The sequence below is a fragment of the Populus trichocarpa genome, chromosome 13 (assembly GCF_000002775.5).
Source record: "Populus trichocarpa isolate Nisqually-1 chromosome 13, P.trichocarpa_v4.1, whole genome shotgun sequence".
Classification (NCBI taxonomy): Eukaryota; Viridiplantae; Streptophyta; class Magnoliopsida; order Malpighiales; family Salicaceae; genus Populus; species Populus trichocarpa.
Genome location: NC_037297.2, coordinates 13,647,979 through 13,674,872, shown reverse-complemented (window position 1 = coordinate 13,674,872; position 26,894 = coordinate 13,647,979). Strand labels below are relative to the sequence as shown.

At 31.4% G+C, this 26,894-nt stretch overlaps 2 protein-coding genes and 2 non-coding genes across 4 annotated transcripts; 3 read left to right on the top strand and 1 right to left on the bottom strand.

The window, feature by feature from the left end:
• Nucleotides 1–5,455: 5,455 nt before the first annotated feature.
• Nucleotides 5,456–10,976, top strand: LOC18104620 (probable serine/threonine-protein kinase At1g54610). Its single transcript, XM_006376416.3, has 9 exons — nt 5,456–5,763; nt 5,879–6,553; nt 6,668–6,952; nt 7,132–7,449; nt 7,809–8,036; nt 8,720–8,820; nt 9,136–9,217; nt 9,564–10,034; nt 10,527–10,976. Exons 2-9 carry the CDS (start codon nt 6,071–6,073, stop codon nt 10,737–10,739), a joined length of 2,181 nt encoding a protein of 726 aa, XP_006376478.3. The 5' UTR covers nt 5,456–5,763; nt 5,879–6,070; the 3' UTR covers nt 10,740–10,976.
• Nucleotides 10,977–11,398: 422 nt separating this feature from the next.
• On the bottom strand, nt 11,399–11,471 carry TRNAF-GAA (transfer RNA phenylalanine (anticodon GAA)). Its single transcript has one exon. It is a non-coding gene; the product is annotated as a tRNA-Phe (tRNA).
• Nucleotides 11,472–11,861: 390 nt separating this feature from the next.
• Nucleotides 11,862–11,934, top strand: TRNAF-GAA (transfer RNA phenylalanine (anticodon GAA)). The gene has a single exon. It is a non-coding gene; the product is annotated as a tRNA-Phe (tRNA).
• Nucleotides 11,935–22,389: 10,455 nt separating this feature from the next.
• LOC18104619 (uncharacterized) lies at nt 22,390–23,944 on the top strand. The gene is made up of 3 exons (XM_006376415.3): nt 22,390–22,691; nt 22,813–23,038; nt 23,223–23,944. Exons 1-3 carry the CDS (start codon nt 22,449–22,451, stop codon nt 23,642–23,644), a joined length of 891 nt encoding a protein of 296 aa, XP_006376477.2. The 5' UTR covers nt 22,390–22,448; the 3' UTR covers nt 23,645–23,944.
• The last annotated feature ends 2,950 nt before the right edge of the window (nt 23,945–26,894 follow it).

Genomic DNA, 26,894 nt, shown 5'->3' with positions numbered 1-26,894 from the left:
GTTAAAGGTTGCTTGTAATTTTATTTAGATTATTTTTATATTAGTGTATTAAAATTATTAATTTAATATTTTTCAAGCTAAATATATTTAAATATAATTTTAAATGAAAAAACAAACCAAAATTAAAGTAAAAAATAAATAAATTATAGACTCCAATCTAAAGAAACAAGACTAACCCAACAGGGGGACACACCGATCTCATACAATACAATAGCGTAAAGGCATGTGAGAATATTAGACAGCAGCAAGTTTCGGTGGGTGTCTTCGGCCTTTAAAGCAAGAGGACCCACTCCCATTTCTTTTTGTTAGTTCCTAGCACTATTTGGTAAAGCTAAATTAATTTTTTATATTTTCAAATAATTTTAATATATTAATATTAAAAATAATTTTAAATATATTTCCAAACAAAAAAACATTTTAGATCAAAACTCTTACCACACTCTTAAATAATTATAGATACATTCAAAACCACCAGTTTTTGGTTGCTTAAAATATAAAAGATTAATCACTTGAATTTTTTTTTATAGATAAAAATCTCTTTATTTAATCATTAAACTTTTCATTTAAGAACTAATGAAGTGTTGGTCTAACGGTTAAAGCATTGCTATATTCTTGTAAGGGTAAAAATACAAGTTCGATCTTTAAGAAACATACTTATTGGGAGGGGCAGCCACGAACTCCGAACGAGACTAGTCTTACTTTTTAAAAGAATATAAGAATACTCGGTAAGGAAAAAAAACTATTCTGTAAAGAGATTACCATGAGATTATATATAAAAAGAGAAAATAAAAGGTCAAGATTTCTACTCTTTTATTTTTATATATATATATATATTAGCTGTCAAACTTCCAACATTGAAGTCTAAAAATCTACAATGCCGGTCTAAAATCCTATGAAGAAAGAATGCAGGCCCCCATTCATATCTTTATTTTTAATTTGGGTTTAAATAACACCTTATGTTTTCTAGAAACCTTGATTTCTCTAAAGATTTTTAATAATTTACAATTTATAACTCATTTTCTCTCAATTCTTTATTCAATCAAGAGTAACAAGCTTGCCCATTTCATTTAAAAAAATCGAAGAGAACCCATTTTATATTTGCAAACTTAAAATCAGAAGATATTTTTAGAAATATTTTTTACTTGAAAATATAAAAAAATTAAAAATATTACAGGTTTTATTTTGGTTAAAGAAATACAAACGTCTTCTACCATGCACCTAATAAAATATTTGGCTGTGTAAGGAGGGATTTTAATTTGTTAATGATTTCTGAAACTCTGGAAGAAAGTTGCTCTCAATTCGATGATTATTTCAAAGCTGGGTTTGACTTATTTCCAGGCAAAATTAAAAGTATAGAGTTGATTAATAATTCCCTGCGTAACCTGCGATGCCAAGCTATCACTGAAAAAAATATGGCAGTGATGATTTTATGCAGACGGTGATAGCCATTGACTGCTTCAGCTTCTCATATTTATATGGATTCATTGTATGAGAAGATGAGCTTACACTCAATGCAATATTTAATGTATACTTATTTAAAATATAGTTATTAATTTCTATCCAAGAATCGGCTCTATGCAAGGACTGAATCATATGATTGATATATGTTTAATTATTATTTTTTTTTATTTCAAAATAATATTATTATTTTAAAAAAAATTAATAGATTTTGACTGGTTGGTAGATCATCCAGTAGATTAACTTCAAACTATTTTTTTTACATTCAACTTGGGAAGAAAATGGATTTACCCGATTTGATTTGAACAGCCAAGCTAAACTAGGTTTAATTATGAGTAATTATTTTTAGTTTGGTTTGGTTTTTATTAAAAAAAAGTAATCAAACTGAATTTTAAAAAAAAACTGAAACCAGTTCAAACCGACCAGTTTCAGTTCGGTTTTTAGAACAAAAACCAGTTCAAACTGGTTTTTTCCGGTTTTTTAGGTTTGGGTTCGGTTCAGTTCGGTTTTAGGTTTATAAAACCGAAACCGAACCAAACCGGTCAGTTTTTTCAAAATTTTAATCGGTTTTTTTTCACGGTTTGGTTTTTTCGGTTATTTTTTTCCTGGTTTTCTCAGTTTAATCAGTTTTTCAGTTTTTTTTGCTCACCCCTAGATTCAATAACAATGATTCCGAGTGTGCTTAAAATTTAATCATTTTAAAATTACACTCTTTATTTTCCATTTTTTTTGTATCTTTTTATGGAAAATCTCAAGAGTATCTTTTTATCTTGAAAACAAATCTTCTCCTAGAAATAGTCATCTAGATGGGTTGCATCTACTTGCATGAATGCAGAACTAATGGATACAGATTTGGAGATTTAAAAATTAAACCTTTAATTTTCTTTTTCTAATTTGGAAAATCTTTAGAGTATCTTTTTCCAAAACCAGCCTCTGATTGCGCAAAGATCTTAATGGGTGCATTGTGGGCTAAAATAGAGTCATGGCGTCTCCATCGTCCACCCAATGTGGTGGGCATGTTTTAATTGATAGCTAGTGCGGTTGTAGCTGGAGGATGTAATTATAAATTATCCTTAAATCTTAGTGTAGCCATTGATATTAATGTTTAGGTTGACATTTAAGTCAAATTTAACTTCAAAATTAGAGTGCATGGGGACATTTTTTAATTTTAAGTGGTTCATGCCTTCAACTATCTAAATTAAAAAAATAGTTGAAGGCACTTACTTGATTATCTTTAAAAAAAAGAGGAAAACAACTACAAATGCACTTATTTAATTTTACAAATAAATATAGACATTTGAGGAAATTGAGCTTTTACAAGTATTTCAAATGTCTCACTTAAATAAGATTTAATTTTAGTGTCACGACACTTACTTGATTCTTAACTTTAGGGTCTTAAGGAATTAGTTAAGATGTGTGTAAGTTGGTCCGAACACTCATGGTTACAAAATAAAAATAAAAATTAAACTGTTAATGTGAAGAATTATTTATTTTATTTTTTGGATGACAAAGTAATTAGTGTTATAAAAATACTTTTAAAGATTTAAAACTTCAACGTATTTTGTCGAAGTATACATAAATTTGAATTTTTTTGAATTAAACTGTTAAGATATAGATGTTAAATGCGATTGGAAACGCATAAAATAAATAAATATTTTTTTAAAGATTTCACCTTGAAGTTAAATTAAGGACATGAAATTATGAATTACAATTCCATTAAAATGGATTAGGTTTTCTTAATAAAACAAGTTTTCCTGATATTTATCAGTTTCCTCCATAGTAGCTAATGTTTTTTTTTTTTTTTTTGTGAAATTTGTTAGAATATATATGGAATTTGAACTTTTTTAAATTTGAGTATTATAAATTAAAACATTAAATATGAATATATTCCTATGAATGAATTCCTAATGATTCCAATTTGAAGTTAAAATTGGAAATTATAAACCAAAATCTCAAGTTTTTTTTTAAAAAAATAAAATGATCTTTTCCATGCTAACGAGTTTGAAATATTTTAAAATAAAATATTTTTTAAAATAGTAATAATATCCTGGATTTGGAATTTTAGGATATTGATGCATGAACATTAAACACATGGTTGTTTCTCAAAATGGAAAGAAAATGAATAAAAAAAACATATCGTTTAATTAATGCATCCAAACATACAATATTTTCTTAATATTTGAGTGATTGAATTATTTTTAGGCTAGATTTTATGAAACCAGATTAAATAAATATTTTTAATTTGGTCAAAATATCCAAATTAAAAGCAGAGGATCTACGATTGTACTTTTCACAAGTTGTATAAAAAATTAAACTCCTCTAAATAAGAAAGAAATATACCCATTTAATAATTTCTTGATGAAACTCTTCCATTAAAATAAATATATATATATAGACTCACATTTTGATTTCAAATGATTTTGAAATTTATTATTGTGTAAATGAGGAATTAAATATTGTCTTTAATTTAAATGCAAGTGTTTTTCTAATCTTGAGACATATGTTAAGAATTACTTATCCCATTTTGGGAAGGAGAAGTTATTAGTGCTATAGAAAAAACTATTTAAATTTTAAAATTTCAATGTGTTCTTCAAGTATGTCTTTGAGATATAAAATTTATCTATTAAAGTGTGTCTAGATTTAAATTTTGGTGAATTTAATTATTAATTTATTAGGTATTGATGTTAAATGTCATTGTATGTACACATATAAATTTCTAATAATTTAAATTTGAAATTTAAACTAAAAAAGAAATAAGGTTTTTTTTTTCAGACTGAAATAAGCCTTTCTAATGTATAGGTGACATTATAATAAGTCTCTAATAATCTTGAATTAATATTCAAACCAAATAGTTTTGAAAAAGAATGGTTTTATTAGCATGTCAATTAGCATGCTATTAGCATATAAGAAAATTAATGAACAAAAACTGTGTTTTTGATAAAGTCTTCATTTTCAAGGAGGAGTTGTTAATGATATAAGAAAATCATGCTATTAGCATAGAAAATTTAAATTTTCTGGGAAATAATATAACTTATTTTTGTTTTTGATAAAATAATATAATTTGTGCTTTTCATAATTCTAAAAGGCAATATACATAAATTATGATTAAAAAACATGATATTAAATAAGTATCATGTTTTCTAATCATGATTTCTTTACAAAATAAGACACTAGTAGGAAAGGTTGTAGTTTAATTTCACGACATGTTTTAATTTTAAATCACAACAGGGTAAGGTATCGTGATTTATAATCATGACAGGTTAAAATTGTGATATTTCATTAAAAAATTTCAATTTGTACTATTTCATAAATATTTTAAATTTATGATGCTATTTAAAAAAAAAAAGAAAAAAATCATTTACTATTTAAAATTTCAATGTGCTATTAAGGGAAAATTCTCAAATTTTTCTGTTCTTAATGTGTGTCTTTAAGATATAAAAAATTGGACACCCAATACATAAATTTCTAATGATTGTTTTTAAATGTAAAAGAAAACCCTCGAGGTTGAGGTGTTGGTTTAATAAAATTTATTTTTCATGATATCTCAATTTTTAATAAAATTTTAAAACCCAATATAAAAAATTTAATTATCATTAAAATTATACTTGTAAAACTCCACCATGGATCCTAAAAACAATTTATTTTTTTTTAAAATTAAAATGATGTTGATCTTAATTAGCTGGTCGACCTTGGTTTTTCACCTAATCAATTAAATTTAATTTATTTTTAAATATTTTTAATTCAGATCAGTTAAAACTCCGATTGAACTGTATTCTAGCACGACCGTCGAGTAGATTCAGGCTTCAACTATGATTAAAAAAGAGTAATAAAGAAACAAAATAGTAATGGGTGTCAAAATCATAACAGTTAAATACAGCATTCAAAGTTCTACAACACGAAGACTTTACTTTTGGACCCCATGAACATAACCTACTTTTAACTGCCTTACTTACCTCTCTCTCCCCGTTTCTCTCACCAACCAAACTTGTAACAGAACACAAAGACATGTTTTTTCTTTTTTCCTATCTTTCCTGCTCAACACTGTTGTGAAACATAGATAGAGGGAGAGGGAGAGAGAGGGAGTGGATTCTGTTGACCAAGTAACAGCCGGCAAAAGCCGACTACTTTGTTGATAATAATAATAATAATATCCGTGTTAAGGGAGTGTATACATGTATACGCGTTGAACAGTCAAAGAAGAAACCATCAAAACAAACATTGCTTTGTTTCTTTCTTGGAAATTAAGTCTTCATTTCCATTATCTCTGCATGATCTTTATCAAGTACAAGTCTTTCATCTTTCGAGGTACTTGTTATCCATTTATTTCTCTTGGGTTTTTTTTTATTTTTATTTTTATTTGATAACTGTTTTGTTACTCGTTTTTCTAACGTTGTTATTGGTTGGTGACTTTGAATTCTAGGTGCTTGAAGTCAATTTTTTGAAAACTTGGGGATTTTGAGTCTTCAATTTGGATTTTTTGTTCAGAAGGGTATTTATTTATTGAGACTGTTTGTGTTGATGGTTTTGTGTCCATGGAGGCTGCTGTTAGTTTTTGGTGTTGAATTTTGATTGTATAGGAGGAGGGATTGGTTGGTTTTGATAGAAAAGCAAAATGGGTTGTATTGCTTCTAAGGAAAATAGCCAAGATGGTCATAGAGAGAGGCTATCTCGTAAAGGATCATTAGATAGGCGAGTTTCCCATGTCAATTCTCTAAGAACAGATGACGGAGTTCGATCAAAGGATAAACGTCATAGTGGAGATGTGAAGGTTATGTTAACGGATAAGAAAACAAGAGGTTCAAGGAGGTACCATGGTGATCAGATTGAGAAAAGGCGAGTTGAGAATCAAATTGAGAAGAATATGGTCGAGAATTATGAAGTTGATGCTTTTTGTCAAACTCAGATTGAGAAAAGGAAGATGGAAGTTTTCCAAGATTTTTCAATTCTTAGTCATCCAGCGTGGGGGAAGGTGCCAAAGTGCGTGGAAGCTGAGCAGGTTGCGGCTGGATGGCCTTCTTGGCTTGCCTCGGCAGCAGGAGAAGCTATTAGAGGATGGGTGCCACGGCGTGCCAATACTTTTGAGAAGTTAGATAGAGTATGTTCCATTCTCTAGTTGATGATTGATTTCTGTTAGTTTTGACAAGCTTTACATATCAATTCCACCATTTCACTTCATCGGATTTTATATGATGGCCTCTTATTCTTGCAGATTGGACAAGGAACATATAGTAATGTCTACAAGGCTCGTGATGTCACACATGATAAAATTGTTGCTATTAAAAAAGTCCGGTTTGATAGTGGTGATCCAGAGAGTGTCAAATTCATGTCCCGTGAGATTCTTATTTTGCGTGGGCTGGATCATCCCAATATAATCAAACTGCAAGGCTTGATAACTTCCCAGACATCTTCCAGTTTGTACCTTGTCTTTGAGTACATGGAACATGATCTTACAGGACTTGCTGCACTTCCTGGCATGAAGTTCACTGAAGCACAGGTACTTTTTGCCCTCTTTTATTTTCCCACGATTCTCTTTGACTGCTATTCAATATGTTACAATTGTTTTAAGATCTTTTTTTTTTCAGATTTATATCTGAAAGCAATACCTGGATAAAAATTCTGTGTGCTTTTACAGCATCCTGCTCAATCCTTATGTTTTGTTCATTTTTCTGTCAGATCAAATGTTACATGCAGCAGCTTTTAACTGGACTTGATCACTGTCATAGTCACGGTGTTCTGCATCGTGATGTAAAGGGTTCAAATCTTCTTATTGATGACAATGGCATCTTGAAGATTGCAGATTTTGGCTTAGCAAGTTTCTTTGATCCTCGAAGTAGTGCTCAATTGACAAGCCGTGTGGTGACTCTTTGGTATAGAGCACCGGAACTTTTACTTGGAGCCTCTCGCTATGGAGCTGCTGTTGATTTATGGAGTGCGGGTTGCATACTTGGGGAGCTATACTCCGGCAGACCTATTTTGCCAGGAAGAACAGAGGTACCTTGTTTATGAATTTATTTTCTAAATAGATGGAAAGATGGTGATGAGTTCTCTGATCTACTGTTTCTTCTTCTTAGAAAAGAAATAGCCTAACATGGGTCTTCAAACCTCTGAATTGCAGTCTAAACAATATACCCACAATGATAATGAAACATTCTCTTCATGTTGTTTCCTGATCTGCCTTCACTCTGGACTTTAAGCTCAGTTAATACATGCTCTAACAACGGTTTCAATGTGATAAATTTGTTTGCCTTCATGCTTGTGTATAGATCTTGCATCTAGAAATGATAATGATGAAATTAAGCAACATTTTCAGGGACATCAATTACCATAGAAGTATTTGTTGTTTCTTGCAGGTTGAGCAATTGCACAAGATTTTTAAGCTGTGTGGCTCACCCTCTGAGGATTACTGGATAAAAACAAAGTTGCCTCGTTCATCAGTAATCAAGCCTCAACGACCATATAGACGAAGTGTGAAAGAAACATTCAAAGACTTTCCTGCTCCTGCTGTTGGCCTTATGGAAAACTTGCTTTCCATGGACCCAGCTTATCGAGGAACTGCAGCTTTTGCTCTCACCACTGAGGTATGCAGACTTTGTATTATTTGAGAAAGTGAAAGATAGTTAGAATGAAAAACGAGTCCCATGTACCTGTTTTATTTTAAGACATTGAAAATGGCTGTGCTGCTGAATAAAGTTTTTAGGAATACTCTAACTTAAAAGGTACTTTTAGTAATTAATAAGTTCGTAGGATATCTTAATTTTAAATAAATAACTTGTCCATATTAGGGTGAGCGAGTTACTGCAACACCTTCTGTTTTTACCATCTCCTCTTTGATTGTGGTTTTATGATGTTATCCAGTTAGATATCTTCTATATTTCAATGAGAATCACTCTAGTCCTTCATAACTGACATTCATTTTAGTTTCTGATCTTGATTGAAAGTGTGGAGATTGAGTTGGACAGAAGGCTTCTCTAAATGGAATTGTCTGTGACTCTGTAATAGAGGAGGCTCTATGTCCTTGGTTATCACTGGCCCTCATTGGAGAATTTGCTTAGTACCGTCAATTTTCAATCTCCTCATCTCTATTGTATTAAGCCTTCAGTGAATTTCATCCCTTTCCCTTTAACTTCATATCATTTTCTAAAAACTGACTGGCTACTAAATTTGTTTTCTGAGTTTGGAATGAACTTCTGTGGTTCCTTTTTCTGTGGGTTTTTTAGGAGCAGCTTTGTTTATTAACTTCTATTCTCTCCTCACTTCACAGTTTTTTACAACAAAACCATTTGCTTGTGATCCATCAAGTTTGCCCAAATACCCCCCCAGCAAAGAGATCGATGCAAAACTACGGGATGAAGAAGCTCGAAGGTATTTTCTTTTTGGTTAGTTTTCATTAATGTGAAAACAAAGATTGTTCTGTCGTTTTTGGTGGAGAGCTGGTAACTTACTTTAGAAGCAAGAACATTGTCTATTGTTGCATGATAGGACATTGGGATTAGAGATTGTCAACTTATGCTATATTGTTTATGTTCTATATATGTATGCTGTTGCAAAGGAATAGTTCCTAGAATATGCTTCAGGCAGCAGGGAGTCTTCATACTTCAAGATGCTAAAAAGAAAAAAATCACTTGCTTTTAAAAAACTTGGCTTTCACAGTGTCAATCTCTTTGTTAATTTTCGTAGGCAAGAAGCAGTTGCAAGGAGAAGTGGACCAAAAGAATCTCTTGCACCTAATGGCCATCCTGATTTGCCCTTGTCCCTGCAGGTAAACATGAATTCCTATCCTGGTTCAACTGAAATGAAATCTACATATCGATATTGCATAAAAAAATCTGTGTTGTTGTGGATTTTATCCCGACTTTCAGACACTTGCAGGTCCTGTTGATTTTGATTAGGTTATACAGCAGAAATTAAATAATTATACTTGTGATTTCTTTATCTTCAGCTTCTTCATGGTTTACCTGATACTCTCTTTTGTTGTTTGATATCTCTAATTCGTGCGTTCATTTGTTTTAGTTTTTCATCGCTTTTGTTTCTCTTCCATTTCTTGTTCTTTTATGACAAGTTTCACTTTAATCTCCTTTTTATTTATATTCGGTCTCCGATTGCAGAAGAAACACAATTCTGTTTCACAAAATAGTGGCAAGATGGTCAACTCTCACAAGGAGCAAACTGTATCTGGTTTCATGATTGATCCCTCTGAACAAAGGCAAGCTGTAAGAGAAGGGAGAGGAGATTTCATGGAGCATCAACGTAAGAAAGTTTCACATTCGGGGCCATTAGTCCAAGGGAATGGCTGGACAAGGACTGGAAAGAATTTTGATAATCATAATATGGTATCAGGCAGGCATAACCTATCAACAATATCTGGTTTAGTAGCAACTAGAACTATCTTGCCTGGAGATCACCAAAAGAAACCTGGGGTGCCACAGCCAGAAGTGGTAAACCAAGTAGGCAGGCTTCAGGGATCATTAAACGGATTGGAGTCCTCAAGAAAGGTGGACCAAAATTGTCAAATAAAGAAGATGGGAGATTCTCCTCAGGCAGGAGCTGGAAAATCCAGTAACAAGGAACCGAGTCTGGTAAGTTCTCGAGATTTTTTTTTCTGATTCAAATGTCTCATCTCAAATTCTAGACTAGATACCTTCTATGCATCAACTCTAGTGATACATTTGATAGAACTTAGATGAATACAAGCGATTATGATGGGAATAAGGAGATAAGCATCATCTTCTTGACCATGTTATCAATGCTCTTGTTGGCATGGAAATCTGCTCTATCCCCTGACTTAAACGCCTTCAAGCGCACACTTTAATTGAATGGACATCTTATTTTCCTGTTGATGTCCTAGTAAAACCGAATCCTAAAATTGCTGCCATACCGGAACACCACGCTGATAAAGTAACATGTCCACAATTTCTGGCGTTCACCCATACCATGTGAGCAATGGAACAGAACTGTTTTAAGTTAGCTTAATGCATTCCACAGGATATTTGAATATTTTGGCCTACAATTCATGCAGATGATTTACCTCTTAACATGATGATCCTAAACTTGTTAGAGTTCCTTTTCAGCATGGCCATGGTCCCAAGGGAAACAAGATTTACGTCTCTGGTCCATTACTCGCTCCATCAAACAATGTGGAACAAATGCTCAAAGAGCATGACCGCCAGATCCAAGAATATGCCCGAAAGCGGCTCGACAAGACAAAACTTGCGAAGTTGAAAGCCCGAGGGAAGCAACCAACGGATAGTTTGATGGCTACCTCTAGGCATCGAGGAGAATAAAACAGGCTTAAAACCTCAAAACCCTCAGCAGTTCACAGCTAACTTGATGCCAGGAAAGCGATTTCGCTCATGGCTCTCTGTACAGTGGGTGCTTTTTCTTTAAAATTAAATTTCTAGCAAATTATTTAGTATTCTATATATCTTGTTTTAGAGAATGCCTTTGCAAGATTATTTTTTCAACTCGGTTTTTCCGCCCCAGAAGGATAATAATAGCAAGAAGCTCGATTTTGAGACCAATTTTGCTTACCACCTCATGCAACCTAGTATCATATTCTAAAGTCAAAAGAGTGAATGCAATGTGTTCTTTTTTTTTCTTCTTACAATTCAAGTCATGAAAATCCTTGTGTTTTGCTATTCTAAAACAACAAGAAGCCTTGTATATAAACCAATAAAAAAAAAAAGCTTGTTAGCTCAAAATATTAACTGACAAAATTCAGTTAATCTGACTAAGATTTTAATAACCCGGTTGATTTGACCAAATTTTATTAGTCATCATCAAAGAAAAAATGAGAGCAAAGAATGTCTGTATAGTTAAGAAGAAAACCGTGATCTTCTTTGTATTTTTTCTCTTCCTAAGTTATTTTCCTTTCAACTATGATTTTTATTGGATGACCTGAAGAAAACTGTGATACAAATATTTATAAAAAAAGAAAAAGAAGTGCGGTGAGCGTGGATCGAACACGCGACCTTCAGATCTTCAGTCTGACGCTCTCCCAACTGAGCTATCCCCGCAGCCACAGGGCTACAACTGTTAGATGCTCATGTTCATAAATAGTTTTAATTAATACAATTAATCAATCTACTTTCCTAGGGACTCTGCACAAGACAGATTTCTGCAAAATTTCTTAGTGGCTGCTTCAACTTGTTTTGTACGCAAGGTCCGATCTGACATCCTCGAAACTGTTTCATGCAGTAACTACAGCCTCAGGAGCAGTGACGGATCCACCCTTTTGTGATGTATACTATAACCCAACAGTTAAATTCATATACTAAAACCCCCCCCTTTGGAGGTTAAGCCCGAAAGAGTGATTCCAGGCTCTCCATATTGAATTGTAAACCCAAAATAATATTTAATATATCTATGAGTGCTTTAACTGGTTCAACCTTGGTGGTTCAGTGGCTGCGGGGATAGCTCAGTTGGGAGAGCGTCAGACTGAAGATCTGAAGGTCGCGTGTTCGATCCACGCTCACCGCACTTTTTTCTCTCTTTTTGTTTCTTGAATTGGACTGTTTACTTATCTGGGACAATGGACCAAGCCCACCAATATATAGCCCATCATCCAATCTCGATAATGCCTGGACCCTGCCCCGTTTTCTTTCTCTTCAATTTACTTTAAATTAAATATTTTATCTTTTTTCTTCAATTATTTTAGATGAATTAATTCACTGCCTAATCAAGTTGTTTAGACAAAGCATTGAAGTCCTTTTGCATAGTTATTTATGCATTTTATTTTAAGGACTTCAAACTTAATTAATTTAGTTCCGTGAAATGTAACACTTAAATATATTGATTCTGAGTTTTGAAATTTTTTTTATATATATATATATATATATATATATATATATATATATATGAGATATGAGATTTAATATTCAAATATTAGAAATATTATCTTTTTTTAAAGATTTTTATTCAAATAATTATGCAAAGAATAAATCTTCTATATATTCATCAAATAAAGTTTTATTCACCAAGTTTTTAAATGGTTACCTAGATAACCTCCTATGTTCTAACTCGAAAAAAAAAATTATTGCATTAATCAAATCCATCATCAACTCGTTTACATAAATTATATGGAACATATTACTTATTTGATTCACAATCTTATGAATGTGAAATAATGATAAAACCTATCTCATATATGATCTCAACCCGAGAACAAATCAGGGACAATTTTGATTTTTGAAGGGCTGGGGTTAAAATACTAAGAGAAAAAAGTTTCATTCTCCGGTATTGGTCCCCAATGTTGTGATACTTGACGAAGCATGGGCATTCCGGTCAAGAATAGCATGGGCTACAGTAGCAAATGCCAAAGAACCATTTTAATCCAATAGTATAAGCTGTTAGGTGAGGTTCCAAGATATGATTTATATTATTATCTAACACACCTCCTCTAGTGAAAGCTCTTTGTGTTTGAAACTTGCACAGATCCACATTATTTTGTTCTTAATTTTTATCAAATAAATAAGGATGGTGAGATTCGAACTCGTGACCGCTTGATCATTAAAGCTTTGATACCATGTTAAAAAACTATTTCAACCCAATAGTTTAAACTGTTAGGTTAGACCTCAAAATATAATTTATATTATTCTCTAACAGCAAATTAAAGGTGGTGAGATTCGAACTCGTGACCGCTTGATCATTAAGGTTTTGATACCATATTAAAGAACTATCTCAACCCAATAGTTTAAACGCTGTTAGGGTTAGATCTCAAGATATAATTTATATTATTTTTTAACAGCAAGTAGCATATGAGATGAGAGTAGATAACCTAGGCAGCTTAAAGGGTTGTTTTTCTTATTGACAAGTTGTATTTTTACTTGTTTGTTTCATTGTTTGTTTCTATTGATCTCTATCAACAACTTGTTAGCATTCCATTACTATATATAAAATGCAGTCTAATGACTTTGATTTTGAGTTTAACTTTATACGCACTGTTTGCTTTTTTTTACTTTTAATTTGTAGAATTAAGTTATTCTTCAATATATATAGTGATTAACTGGAAGAAATTCTTTATGATCTTAATTTCCAACAGGGATTTGATTAAAATATATGCCAAGGGCCACAGGAATATTTGTTACTTTTCGATGGATATATATGTTTGCTTTAAAGAATTGCAAATGGATGAGCAACCAACCTTATAATTAATACTGTATTTAAACGTTCCTTTTGGAAAAATGTGTGCATCGACAATGACTTGGAGCTTTGGAAGATTGAAGCTCCAAAATTACTATGAGTAAAAGATTTCAACATGTTACATTTATGATTAATTAAGTATCGGCAGAGAAGTTTAGCAGTTGTGAATTGACCGCGAAAGGGTAATCAACTTGGCTTGCTATGGATAATTAAATTATTTTGCCAATTAATTAATTGTTTAATTGATTGAGCTGATCAAGGAAATGCATAAAATAAATTTGTAGTTGTTCTCGATATTAAAGAAGTTAAAAGAGAAAAAAGACTGCTTCCATTTTTTAGCCCGGCGCCACAATAAAATTTTATCCAAGTTGCTAATTATCTTGAGTTAATCCGGTGATCTCATGCTTGGTTCATGTGTTGAGCCGAGTTTCAAATGGTGGACGATGACCTAGTATACTTACGTGGGTCAATCTATAATTTAATCAAAATCAATTTATTTTTTAAAAAATAATATATATATATATATATATATATATATATATATATATATATATATATATATATATATATATAATCTTAAAATGACTGTGTTTTTGAATAGATTGGATCAGTATGAATCAACTCGTGTTTTGGTAATGATCATAATAAAGTTTGATAAATTTGATGTAACTGTTTAAATTTTTATGTTTGTAATAAAACATTAACCATAAAATTAAATTTAATTAATTATACCATTTGAAATTCCAAATAAAAAAACCAAAATAATAATTAAGAAATCATTTCCTTTTATTAAAAGAAGATTTCATATTGAGTTTGGAATACATGTGAAAAATACAACCTTATTAAGTTTCTCCATCAATCCATCCTCTCATAATTACTAAAAACATATATACTAAAAGCACACCACGATGGAGATACAACCCCATAAACAAGATTCGGCAAAAGAAGGACATATAAAAGGTAAATTAATAATTTGTAAAGCTTTAAAACAAAGAACCGAAGGAAATAATCCCAGGCTAGTTCTGTCGACTGCAAAGCCATTTTCTTAACATTTTTTTTACTGTAAAGATTGCTATATATAATGGTGCTATTAATTCTCCACAAATAGTAGAGATAGAGTTAAGAAGATCGGCCGCTCTCAAGTCTCATCAAGACTTGAAATGTTGCTAGCTTATATGCACTTTCTAGCGCGCGGACACCTGTTTCAGCAAACCACAAGTCTCTATAGTTATTTCTAGCAGGCGACATTTTCTAGTAGATCGTTCTCATCATGACTTGACAGTTTACTGTGCTTTTATTCTTCACAAACAGTCAAGATCTGAAGCAAGATCTGAGTCGCAAGACTTGAAATAATGGATGAAGGGACAGATGCTGCCCTAATTATAACAGTACAAGGTCTCAACTTCCTGACGCTGCATACCATCTATCTATACTTGATAGCTACTAATTTAATTGCATATATTACTGGTCCTTAATTTTCTATGCAAAAATCCCTATACTACATGGCAGAAAAATGTTAAAAAACAGTTTACAAGCCACTGCAATTTGCTTTGTACAAGACATGCGAACCCTAAACTGTAGAGATGGCAATGGAAATACGCTCGACAGAGGTTTATATATACCTACAGCTAGCGAGGGAGGTGGTCATGGAACAAAAAAATTTACCTGCACAGGTAGGTATGGATACAGGTGTTAAATACCTGTTCAGATGCTGAGACGGGGACGATGACCTTCAACCCATTTAGCCTCCATATTCACTATATTAATTTGTATATTTTCATATTTCTGATTTTATTATTTTGTTGCGAGATGCATATATATCTTAATGAATTACCTGGATATTTTAACTTTCTTTTACTACTTTGAAGCAATTTTACATATATTTTCTTTCTTATATTTATTTTAGATGTAATTAATTGTATATTTTTCTTCATCTTAAAAAAATAAATAGATATAAAAAATATTATAGAACTATGATTAATATGGAAAGAATTAATTTGCAGAAATGGATGTAAGCAGAGAATACTTCATTTAATTAGTTAAATGAAACTCACATCCCTTCACTACTTTAGGAAAAAAAATACAAGTCAATCGATCCACATACTCAAACCAGAAAATAAAATTAAAAAAATTAAAATATTAGTTGTTTTATTATTTAGACTAAAAATATAAATATCATTAAAAAAAAAGTAAAAAAAAATTTTCTTTGCAGGGTCGGGCCGTCCCTGCCAACCCCCTGTCTCCGCCCCTGCATATAATCCTATAATATTTTTCAATGATCAAAATAACATTTATTATTGAATTCTAAATTGACGTGTTAGGCGGACTAATTTTAAAACTATCATCGTATTATTCCTTTATAATAGTTTATTTTGAATCCTAAGTTTCTCTCCTATATATAGTCACGATAATAATAATAAAAAATTATTGAGATGTTTTCAGGTGTCGCTGATGAGCAGCAATGGATGATTTAATAATGGTATATATGTGGGATTAATTAAAATGTTTTCTTTTAAATATTTATGACAGCATGTAAAGACCTCATCAGGTTAGCTTTTCAAGCAAGTTGGCCATTGATTTTCCTCTTAGAACTTGCTCCAAAAGCAGGGACAAAATGGGGCTGGTACTTCTCATTGTCTGAACTGTGGCTTTTATCATGTCTGTCTTAATCACCAAATTAACAATTCTTGGTTTCATTTTCGTTGGTGGGTGTTGCTTTCTTTAATCAACACCTTTCGACTTCTTATAGGTTTATTTTTTCTCTCTCGATTTTCTACCTTATGAGATCTGATATTATCATTAATTTTTACAAAAGGAAGAAACTTTTGGGTTTTTAATTCTCTGTAAAGATGGATATTAATTCTATTATTTTAGGCACAAGGAGGTGTCTTGGTCTACCACTTATTGAATCTAGAATCCTAGATTTTGGTCTTAAAGCAAACGGCCGAATTATTCTTAAGAACTTGTTGGAGTTTTCTTGGGTAATTCGTGTCACTGTAATCGTTAATTACTAAAGAGAAATTTATTAGTTTTTTTTTTATTTGTCTTATAGGTTAAGGAACAATCTCAATCCAATAACTTAAGTTGTTAGGTAAGATTTCAAGATATAATTTATATTATTCTCTAACACACCCCCTCAAGTAAAAGCCAATTGGGTTTAAAACTTGCACAGGTCCACAATACCTTGTGTTTAATTTTTATCAAATAAATAAAAATGACGAGATTCAAACTCGTGACCGCTTGATTATCAAAGCTTTAATATCATGTTAAGGAATCATCTCAACCCAATAGCTTAATCTGTTAGGTAAGATTTCAAGATATAATTTATATTATTCTCTAACATTATATATTTACAAGGAGTTTCCCCCCGTAGAATAAGGTGTTTTTTTTCCCGTAAAATTAATATCTCATTTGCCCATGTGGTTTTCTTAATTAATATTCTTAAGAGTGAAGATCAATATTTTCCCATATCATTCATTTTAATAAAAAGTATTTAAGAAATATCTTGATCAAATTTAAAGAAAAAAACAACAAGAAATATGAGATCGGAAAGCTTTAATTAATAGAAAGTACTCTATTTTGATAATATTTTTATATATATATAAACTACCTTACAGTGAAAACACAACTGGTTATGAAAGAATTTCATGTTTCATGATCCATAAATTAGATTAGAAAATTATAAACTATTTAAGAATATGATTTAATTTAAAATTACTCTGTTACCAATGTAAATACCGATTGGCAATTTTTTTATTAAAAGAATAATATTTATGCAATATTTGTAATCCTTATTTTGAACTCAACATAACCTTTCCATACTTGCAACGACTCTTAAAGTCTTAAAGGATCACTTATATTAATCCCTATGGGTTGAAAAACAAGTGCGAGAAACACGTTCACCATCAACTCTCTTGGCTCATGCATGTTTGGTTGCTTAAGAAAATGAGAATGAAATTTCGATTTCATCATCTGCATAAAGTATATATAATATTTTCTAATCGATCTTATTAAAAATACTTAAAATTGTTTCTTGATTTGATTCTTCATTTACAATTACAAGCTCATCACTATGCTCCTGTAAGGATTACTATTATATCATCTACAACTTCATGCATATTTTTAGAACTAGAAGTTGAGCCCTCTATTTTTTCTCCCATGATCTAGTAAGAAGCATAGGGTTCTCCATGGCTAATCTGTGATGATGAGAGCTTGATTTATGATGAAATGGGGGGAGGATGTTGTTTTCTGCGGGAAGAAAAAAGGGAAGAAGAAGAAGAAATGGAGGAGAGGGAGGGTAAAGTGACCGGTTATAACTTCAATATTACTGGTGGATTTTTCAACAGAAACTAGTAACAATAATTTTTCATTAGTAATTTCATCGGCAATATTGACACGTCAGATTTGTCGAAGGAATTGACGAGGGAATACTTGCTCAATCTTTTCATTTCTTGAATCCCGCCGGTAATTCCCTCTATATTCACTGACATAATTTTTTCCATCAGTGAATACCGATAAAAATAGTGACATAATATTTTGTTAATAAATGTCACCATAATTTACCGTTGGTATATCTATTTGTATTTGATAGTTTTTTAGTAATGTTTTTTCTTCTTCTAATTATCTAGAAGTGATTCCACTCTCGCACTTTATTGTCTCACTCATATTTTATAATTTTGCTTATAATTTCGCAATGTAAGTGGCCACGATGTATTGACTTAAACTCATCTCATAAAATCTCCAAAAAATCAGCATGATTATCTTCAAAAATTGTTAAGTGAACCCATTTGATCATCCTTGCGCTTTTCACTTTCAAAAATATTTTATCCTTGATTTCCACTTTCGCTTTTCGGATCAAACCAGCAAGATTTATTGAATAATTAATTACTCTCTTGAGAGTTATGTCGTCATTGTTTGTTTTTTATTAAACAATGGAATGACTAAACTTCCATGAACTCCCAAAAGCATGCCTATTAATTCTTCACCTTTTTGGTTTTTTACCATACTTGACAGATCAGCCTCTGAATTCTTGATAGTTGCCTCAACAGTGATAAAGCATTCGAGTAAAAGCATGAGGTTGGGATTATTTGCCTTCATTTGTATCAGACTATATATTAATTAGCGAGGTTGTGATTATATAATATTTATATTTGTCATTGTTTTCTTCATAAGCTTGATAATATTTAACCCCACTTGGCAGACATAGTAATTAGATGCACATCTAGTCAGCTCTGCACTCGATACATCCTCTAGATAGACATGAATGAAATTAAATTCATATTTTAGCTAATTATTTATATTACAATAACATGATGATGGGTTTAATTTTATGTTTAAGCAGCTAAAATCTGCGAAGAATTAATACTATAATTCATCATTTTCACTTCAAACTAACCCTTGTTTACTTTTTAAGAAGGAAACTTGCATCTCATTTTACTACGAGACAGTGATTGAAGCCTTCAACAACAATGACATTTGATGCCTACATTTGTTTGGTAGCTACTGCTAGTTTCCTCTATTTTCCTCTACTCATGATCATGACCTCCTTGATGGATAGAACTATTACCTGAAGGCTAGTCTATTGCTAGCCATTTTGCATTGGGCATGCAAGAGCACAAGTTCTTCCCCTTTGCATTTTGCAACATCGATCTCACATTTGGTGATGCAGAAGGAGGGGCCGTAGCAATGAATTACCTAAATCGTTTTTATATATATATATATATAATTCCTAACAACTATGGACCTAATTAATGAGGTTTACATATTACAAATAATAAATAATTTTTGTTGCCTAGAGCAGGATGCTGAAAAATTTTAAAATTGACAGAAAATTAACTCTTTATTTGTTTTAATTTCTCTATCTTTTTTCATGGTATGTAAAGATGGGATGCTGTTGTGAATAAATAATTTTTATATCGTGGGATTTCCTTTTTCTCGAAATTCAAGCATTAGATAATCTTTTTTTATAATAAATGATTGTAAAATCTTCTGTGTTCGAGCATTTTCTTTATAATAAATAAATTGAAAAAAAAAACTGAAATATCCATCACAAAATAAGTTGGTGAAGCTCCTTTCTTACACAACCTAACTATGAGTGAGAACAGACAGTAACAAATGTTATGATGGGGCAGAGACAATCACTTTTATCTACATTAATTAATTTGCTATCAAGTCATTTTCTTCTATCACTGCCCTTCTTATCATCAACAGGTTTTCACGTATCTGAAATCCATTATTTTCCATTAATTATGGCTATCATGGAACCCTGATCTCTTTGGCTGGACGCAGGACCGCCTGGCTCCCTACAACCTTTTGCCTTTTTTTAAGTATATATGTAAATAAAAATCTGTGCACTTTCAATGCACTTTTGGGATAAAAGAGAGGAGACAGGTAAAAAGGGTGTGGAAAATAAGAGAAGAGCATAGGAATAGTGGATTTTTTAAAAAAAAAGAAATCATGAAAATTATTGCACCTTTTGCTTTTCTTATTAAAAAATAATTTCTCTTTGTATGTAAAGAAGATAAATTATTATTATTATTAGATAGATTTAATTTATGTAGATCAAATCAGCATCCAATTATAAAAATATTGAACTCTATCATATTAATCAAATCAAACGGTTTTGATTCATCTAAACTCAATGATTTTTGCATGATAATATGATAGAGCTAAATACTTTTAGGGCTTGAACAAACACAAAACTAATATTTTCTTTAGGATCGAATTGTCTGCTTCCTCAATCAAAGATGCAATCTTTTCTGCTCCTGGAGGTGTTTTCCATGAATCACATTTGTGGCAAAACCGTATTTCATGAACCAATAACCAAACAATTAACTCTTATCTTGAAATAGTTGGTGTCAATTATATAAATCTATATGCTCCATTCAGCTACGTTATGATCATCTAGATTAAGGGTATAATAAATTCAACTTGCTAGTCATATATGTTTGACAATTATTATAATTTATTAATAAATAATATAAATCATATCTTAAGATCTCACCTAATAGTTTAAGCTATTGAGTTAAATCGGTTATTTAATATGGTATCAGAGCCTTAATGACTAAGCGGTCACGAGTTCGAATCTCACCATTTTTATTTATTTGATAAAAATTAAGCATAGGGTAATGTGAGCTCATATAAGTTTCAAATCTAAAGGAATTTCACTTGAGGAACTGTGTTAGAAAATAATATAAATCATATCTTGAGATCTCACTTAATAATTTAAGCTATTAGATTGAATTGATTCGTTGACAACAATTAACTTTATTCTTCTTGAATCACACCATCTAAGTGAATTATTTCCAAGGATGGATTGAGTTATTTCCAAGGTATCTAGCTCCTTTTAATCCATTAAGGATCGACTTTGATGAGTTTCATGCGATTCTTTTTATTATCCGAATATTATGAAACAAATACAAACAAACACTTGTATGTGGTTGTTGTGTAAGAAAAAAGTATTATCTTTACACTTAACATCTTTATAATGTGATGCAATTGAGAGCTAAGATGAATACTATCAAAATGCAAGTTGAGTGCATCTCTATCTCACTCCAAATCAGTTTTTGAGGAGGGGATTAATTTATTCAACATTGCAAGGATTTGTGTTTCCATAATCAATTACTTTTGTTGAACAAGTGGGTCTTAATTAACCTTTTCATGGTAGCTTGAGGCTCATTGTTCTCAAATATGAAGGGATCATTAATTTGTTGAAGTGTAAAGACATCATCATCAACTTGTAGAATAGATTTGTCCACTCCTTTCTCAAGCATGGAAGACAAATATGCAATTATGTATTTCCCCAAGGCAGCAACTAGCATCTTGACGGAAGAGCAACACCTTGATCAGTAATCCTATGTATGCCACAACTCTCACAAACGTGTTTCACATTTTAGCATGCATGTGTTGCTTGTAATAGTAAGTTAAAAAAGTCTTTCAATGTCCCGTACCTGGTAGAAGCAAATATATTAATCATCCATCCAATCCTAAGCATGCGAACCCTAATTAATGGCTCGATGATCACCAGTATACTTTCAGTTTTAGAAAAATCCCAGCATATTGCATATATAGGGCAAACTAGCTATAGTACTAGCTAGTCCTTTCATGTCTTACATTTTCTAAAATGTAGAAGAGCCATGGGTCTTTTTTGTCATCCATTGCCTATTGGGCTATTTTAGTAACACAAAATAAAAAGAAATCAACCTGAAATCTGGAATATCCTAAAAGATTTATCCTCAAGCTCCTTGCAAGTTGCATCTTGCATAAACTAATGGGCAATGGCATATGCTAAGAAACTTCATTGCGATTTCAGACCCCACTCATCTTGGATTAACAAAAATAATAATAATAAAAAGAGAAATTGGATAAAACCATGTAAGAACATCCTTGAACAATGCCATGTCAAAGCTCTTTCGCCACATGAAAGCTTGCTGGTGGTCCTTTCTCCATTATAACCAGCCCCACAGCCTCTATTGATTAGGATAAACCCTCACTAATTTTCTAATTAGTTAATGATTACTCCTAATGTGATTATCTTATTAAACATGACTAATATTTTAGTAGCTAATGATATAATATTTTGAGCATATCCAGAGTTATCACGCTGAAACAATTATTGCTCAGACTGACGTGGTACACAGCTGCCACTGAAATAAACTTGCTCAAGCTTCCAATGAATTCTTGCCACATAAGCTAAAGCAACCTTCCTCTACGCGGTGTCTAGTTCGTCCACTTAGGACATGTTGGTCCCACGTAGCACTCGAAATATTACTATAAATATGTCACATTTTTTCTAGACTTGTTCAAATTAACCACAAGTGAAACATCAGTTTTCTCCCAAGCCTCAGGATTTCATGGCTCAAGTCATAGCCAGATTGCCTCTAAACTACCGGAGTTTTGAAGAGAATGTTGGGTTTTCCGACGATCCGGCGTATTTTACCGACATTGTTTTCGGTTTTTTGGAAGAGCAAGAAGTGTCTCCTGATGGCTCATGTGCCTCGGGTGGTGAATATAACGAGGAGGATGAAGATGAGATTAGTCCTTGTAATGTTGAAGAGAACAAAAAATTTTGGGATGAACAAAACCAACTTCTTCAGGTGAATTTTCACCCTTTTTTTTTCCAATCTATAACGTGTCAAGGCTGATGTTAAGGTCATTGCTAGATTAAATTATGCCTAATGGGAGTTGGTATTGATTATGTCATGGTTGCATTTGCAGGCAACATTGTATAGGACAAGCTCTCTTGAGGCCAAGATTCGTCAAGCTACAAAAGATACTCTGAAGGAAATTGATGTGGTAGGCATGCATTGTTTGTGTGGGAAACTGGTGGCCGGAGATTGCCGAGATTGCCTGCAAAGAGAAATCTCAATCCGGCTTCAAAATGAAGGTTATAATTGTGCCATCTGCAAGTCTAAGTGGAAGAGATCTGAAGAAATCCCTTCAGGTACAGCAAATTCATTTCTCTCTCTTCTTTATGAAAAAAATGTTATCAATATTAATCATAGATGATGGTTATGAATTAATCGGTATTGATTAAGACCATGGGATATGATTAATGAGGTAAAAATACATGAATGATCTATCTGACGACGTGCATGGTCTGAACATTTTTCTTCAAATTTATGCAGGGGAACACACTTTTTTGGAAGTGGTGGGCAAATTAAGTTCAAAGAAAGGAGAGGTGAGAGTGGTAATTGAGTTGAATTTTCGAGCCGAATTCGAGATGGCGAAAGCAAATCAAGAATACAATCAACTAATTAGCCGGCTACCAGAAGTATTTGTAGGCAAAGCAGAAAGGCTAACGGCCTTGATCAAAATACTATGTTCTGCGGCTAAAAAGTGCATGAAGGAGAAGAAGATGCACTTGGGTCCATGGAGAAAGCATAAATATATGCAATCCAAGTGGATAGCCACATGTGAGAGAACAACACCAGCACCGTTGCCCGGGGGGTTTTCGGACCGGACGGCAAAGCCTAGAGCATCCATGTTAACTTATGATCTATTGGAGACTTTGCCTGTCTTGCATTGTACAGCAGTTGAAGTCTTGTGAATCAAATTTTGAAGATTATGCCAAAGGGAAGCCTGTAATCAAAACCCCTGAGTTTCTGCCTATGTAGAAGAAGTGAGGTCAAATTATCCACGGCGTAGATGTCTCTGTTCGGTCGCAAGTACTGCTAGCATTAGGGTTTGGTCTGAGATTTAGGTTCTTCTGTGGGGTTGGTCATGAGTGGTCATATATGGATATGTAATATAATTATTTAAGTTATGTCTTGCCTTCCTATAATTATATGTCTTGTTGCTAATGTTTTAGATAGGCCAATTCACAATGGGATGTTTGCATTTTTTCAAATTTCTTGCTTGTTCTTCCTTTTTTTTTTATTCGATTCCAAAATCATAAATTAAATGGAAACAAAACCCATTTATTTGTGCTAGAACCAATATAAAACTAATTATAAAAGTCCTATGAACGGCCAATTATATCACTTCTTTCAAAAGATCTTTAGAAATTTGGCAGTTAATCATTATCCTAGGACTAACAATTTTACAGGCCACAATTGATGGTCTATGCCATCAAGTGATTGATAAAGATAAAGATAAAGATAAAAATAAAAATATCTTGTAAGGTTGCTCAAATATATTTTATAAAAATTTATTTATTTTATTTAAAATTATTATTTTTATTATTTTAATATGCTAATATTAAAAATAATTTTTAAAAAGTAAAAAAAATATTATTTTGATGTATTACCAAGTACAAATTATTTTAAAAAATAATCGTTATTATATTTTCAACACCAACAAAATTAATATTTTTTATTAATTATATTAAAGAGGCCTCCAAGTGATTAATTTGCAGGCTCTCTTCAAAAGGAATTTGTCTAGTAATTATTTATTGTGTTTTTCCTGATGTTGTTGAAAATACCTTTCTAATATGTTTTTCGTTTTTCTTTAAAAAAAACAAAATACTAAATCAAACGTTACCTTAATATCCATCCATCATTTGGCATAGGAAGAAAAATATAGATTCAAAGACAAAAAAAAAAAAAAACAAAAGACTTCGTTTTTCTTTTTGTTTAAGGGACTGCTTGTCATTAAATCTTCAGAACCTGCGATGCTATACAGAAGAAAGATAGAAATTTCTAATGCTGGTAATTAAGAAAAGGTAGAGTATTACTGAATCTGGAGGAATTTGGATCAGGACTTGTAGCTCTAGTGATGTTTTCGCAAACATGTAAGATGATTTTTCTAGTCTGTAACGTGTTGATTTTTGTATTTTTTATTAAAACGATGTCGTTTTGATTTTTTTATAAATAGAAATTGACCTAGCTGACCCGGTGACCCGGTCAAAACCCGGAACCCGGACCTTGAACCAGTCCGGGTTTAAAAACTATACTACAACCTCAAAACCAAATGAACACTAAGATTCACGAATCACCAAGAAAATACTTGATAAAAATAATTAAAAATTGTCATTAAGAAAATATTTTTACACCTCATCTCATTAGTTAATAAATTATTGTTTATAAGAAAATACAATAAAAATTATTTTGAGGTATAGAGATATTTTTTTTTTAAATGCATCGAATCAAATCTTGAGGGACATTCGAGAAGTTTTAATTGAAAAAAAATTATAAGTTCTTGATAGTATAAACCTGGCTACAATCATATGAGTAGGGCCAGCACCATTCTAGCAAGCAGCGATTTTGGTGGGCTCAGCCCAGTTGGTGCTTGATATATAGTTGAAAAATGAGAATAATAATTTTGTTTTAGTTTAGTCCTTTTTCAGACAATATATTAAGGTTATGTTTAGTAAAAGGCTCACGGGGGTTATTTTTATATAATCTTAACATGTTTAATTGGATTTTTTAATGGGGTTAATTGCTAAGAGAAGGTTGGTGTTTATAATAATTAATTGTTTTTTAGTGTAATGGGGTTAATTTTTTTATTTAATTTCATGGTAATATTTTTTTTTTGGGAAGAGCAATAATTAAAATTTCATTGAAATAAACTATTTTACTTGTACAATTCTTCTTTTTGTTATTAATATATTTAATTTCAACAAAAAAAAATCTAACTTTTTGCTCAATACTATTTATTTATTAAAAATCAAAAGCAGAAGGAAACCGTTTGGAAACGCAGTGCAAACTGCGTTCCCAAAAAATTCAAATATTTATTTGTTTTTTGCTAAAATTTAATATGATTTGTATGTTTTGGATCGTTTTGATGTGCTGATGTCAAAAATAATTTTTAGAAAATGAAAAAACATCATTTGCATGCATTTCGGCACGAAAAGTTATTTGAAAAACAACCGCTACCACACTGCCAAACATACTCTAAGAAGACATACTAAAAAAAAATTAGATGATTTAAAATAAAAATAAAAAAAAGATATCTCTCTAACTAATTTTTTTTTTTTTTACTCATTAAAGTGTTTAATTGTATTTAAATGTTTTTATCAAAATATTTGACAACATTCTATCATTATTTTAAAAACAAGCTTCAATGATAAAAAAAAAATTAAAATTATGATAATTTTAATGTGAGTGTATTAAAAAAGATATAAAAATAATACATCTCTCTCCACTCTTAAACTCAAGGATTGGTATGTAAATAAAACAAAGTTTTGGACTAAAATATATGATTTTTAAAATAAAGGGACCAGAAAACTTTGACAAAATTTGAAGGCATAAAAATGAAAAAAGGAGCATTTTTTAATGGTAAAAAACCTTTGTTTTAGCCATGATGTCAAATTGAGTCCTTTCCTTTTCAATATTTTCCAATCAATACAACCAAATTTATTTTTGAAAAATTTAACATCAACTAAAATATCAGGATTTTTTTTTTGACACCTTGAGAATCTCATGAAAAACTCATAACAAAGATTCTAGGCTTAAATCCGAAATAACACGATGAGCAAGAATGAAATTTTTTTTTTTTAAAAAAAGAAGTTTGGTGACCAACTTTCTAAATACTAAAAAAAAATACAAAACATTGTTCATTCAAGTGAACAATGTTTTGTGAAGTGGTGAACAATAATTTCATCACCCCCAATTAGTTTTTTTTTAATATATAATTAAACATAAAATAATCCTAATTAAATAGCTAAGACTAAGGTTACAATTAAAGAGAAAATATGGTTGTTGATTTAATTTTAAAACTATTAGATGGTCGCCCCTTTTTTGTCTTTTATTCTTTTTCAAAGCCTAATGAGAAGGCCGTTTTTTTTTTTTATCTTTTTCTACAAGTCTTTCTTTCTTCTTTTTCTTTACAGCATGATTTCCTCGGATAGTTTTCACATT

Coding starts and splice junctions, on each gene's coding strand:
- LOC18104620 (XM_006376416.3), top strand. CDS start 6,071: ATGGGTTGTATTGCTTCTAAGGAAAATAGCCAAGATGGTCATAGAGAG. Junction 9,218..9,563: donor ATTTGCCCTTGTCCCTGCAG/GTAAACATGAAT, acceptor CTCCGATTGCAG/AAGAAACACAATTCTGTTTC. Junction 10,035..10,526: donor GTAACAAGGAACCGAGTCTG/GTAAGTTCTCGA, acceptor GTTCCTTTTCAG/CATGGCCATGGTCCCAAGGG.
- LOC18104619 (XM_006376415.3), top strand. CDS start 22,449: ATGGCTCAAGTCATAGCCAGATTGCCTCTAAACTACCGGAGTTTTGAA. Junction 22,692..22,812: donor AACAAAACCAACTTCTTCAG/GTGAATTTTCAC, acceptor TTGCATTTGCAG/GCAACATTGTATAGGACAAG. Junction 23,039..23,222: donor ATCTGAAGAAATCCCTTCAG/GTACAGCAAATT, acceptor AAATTTATGCAG/GGGAACACACTTTTTTGGAA.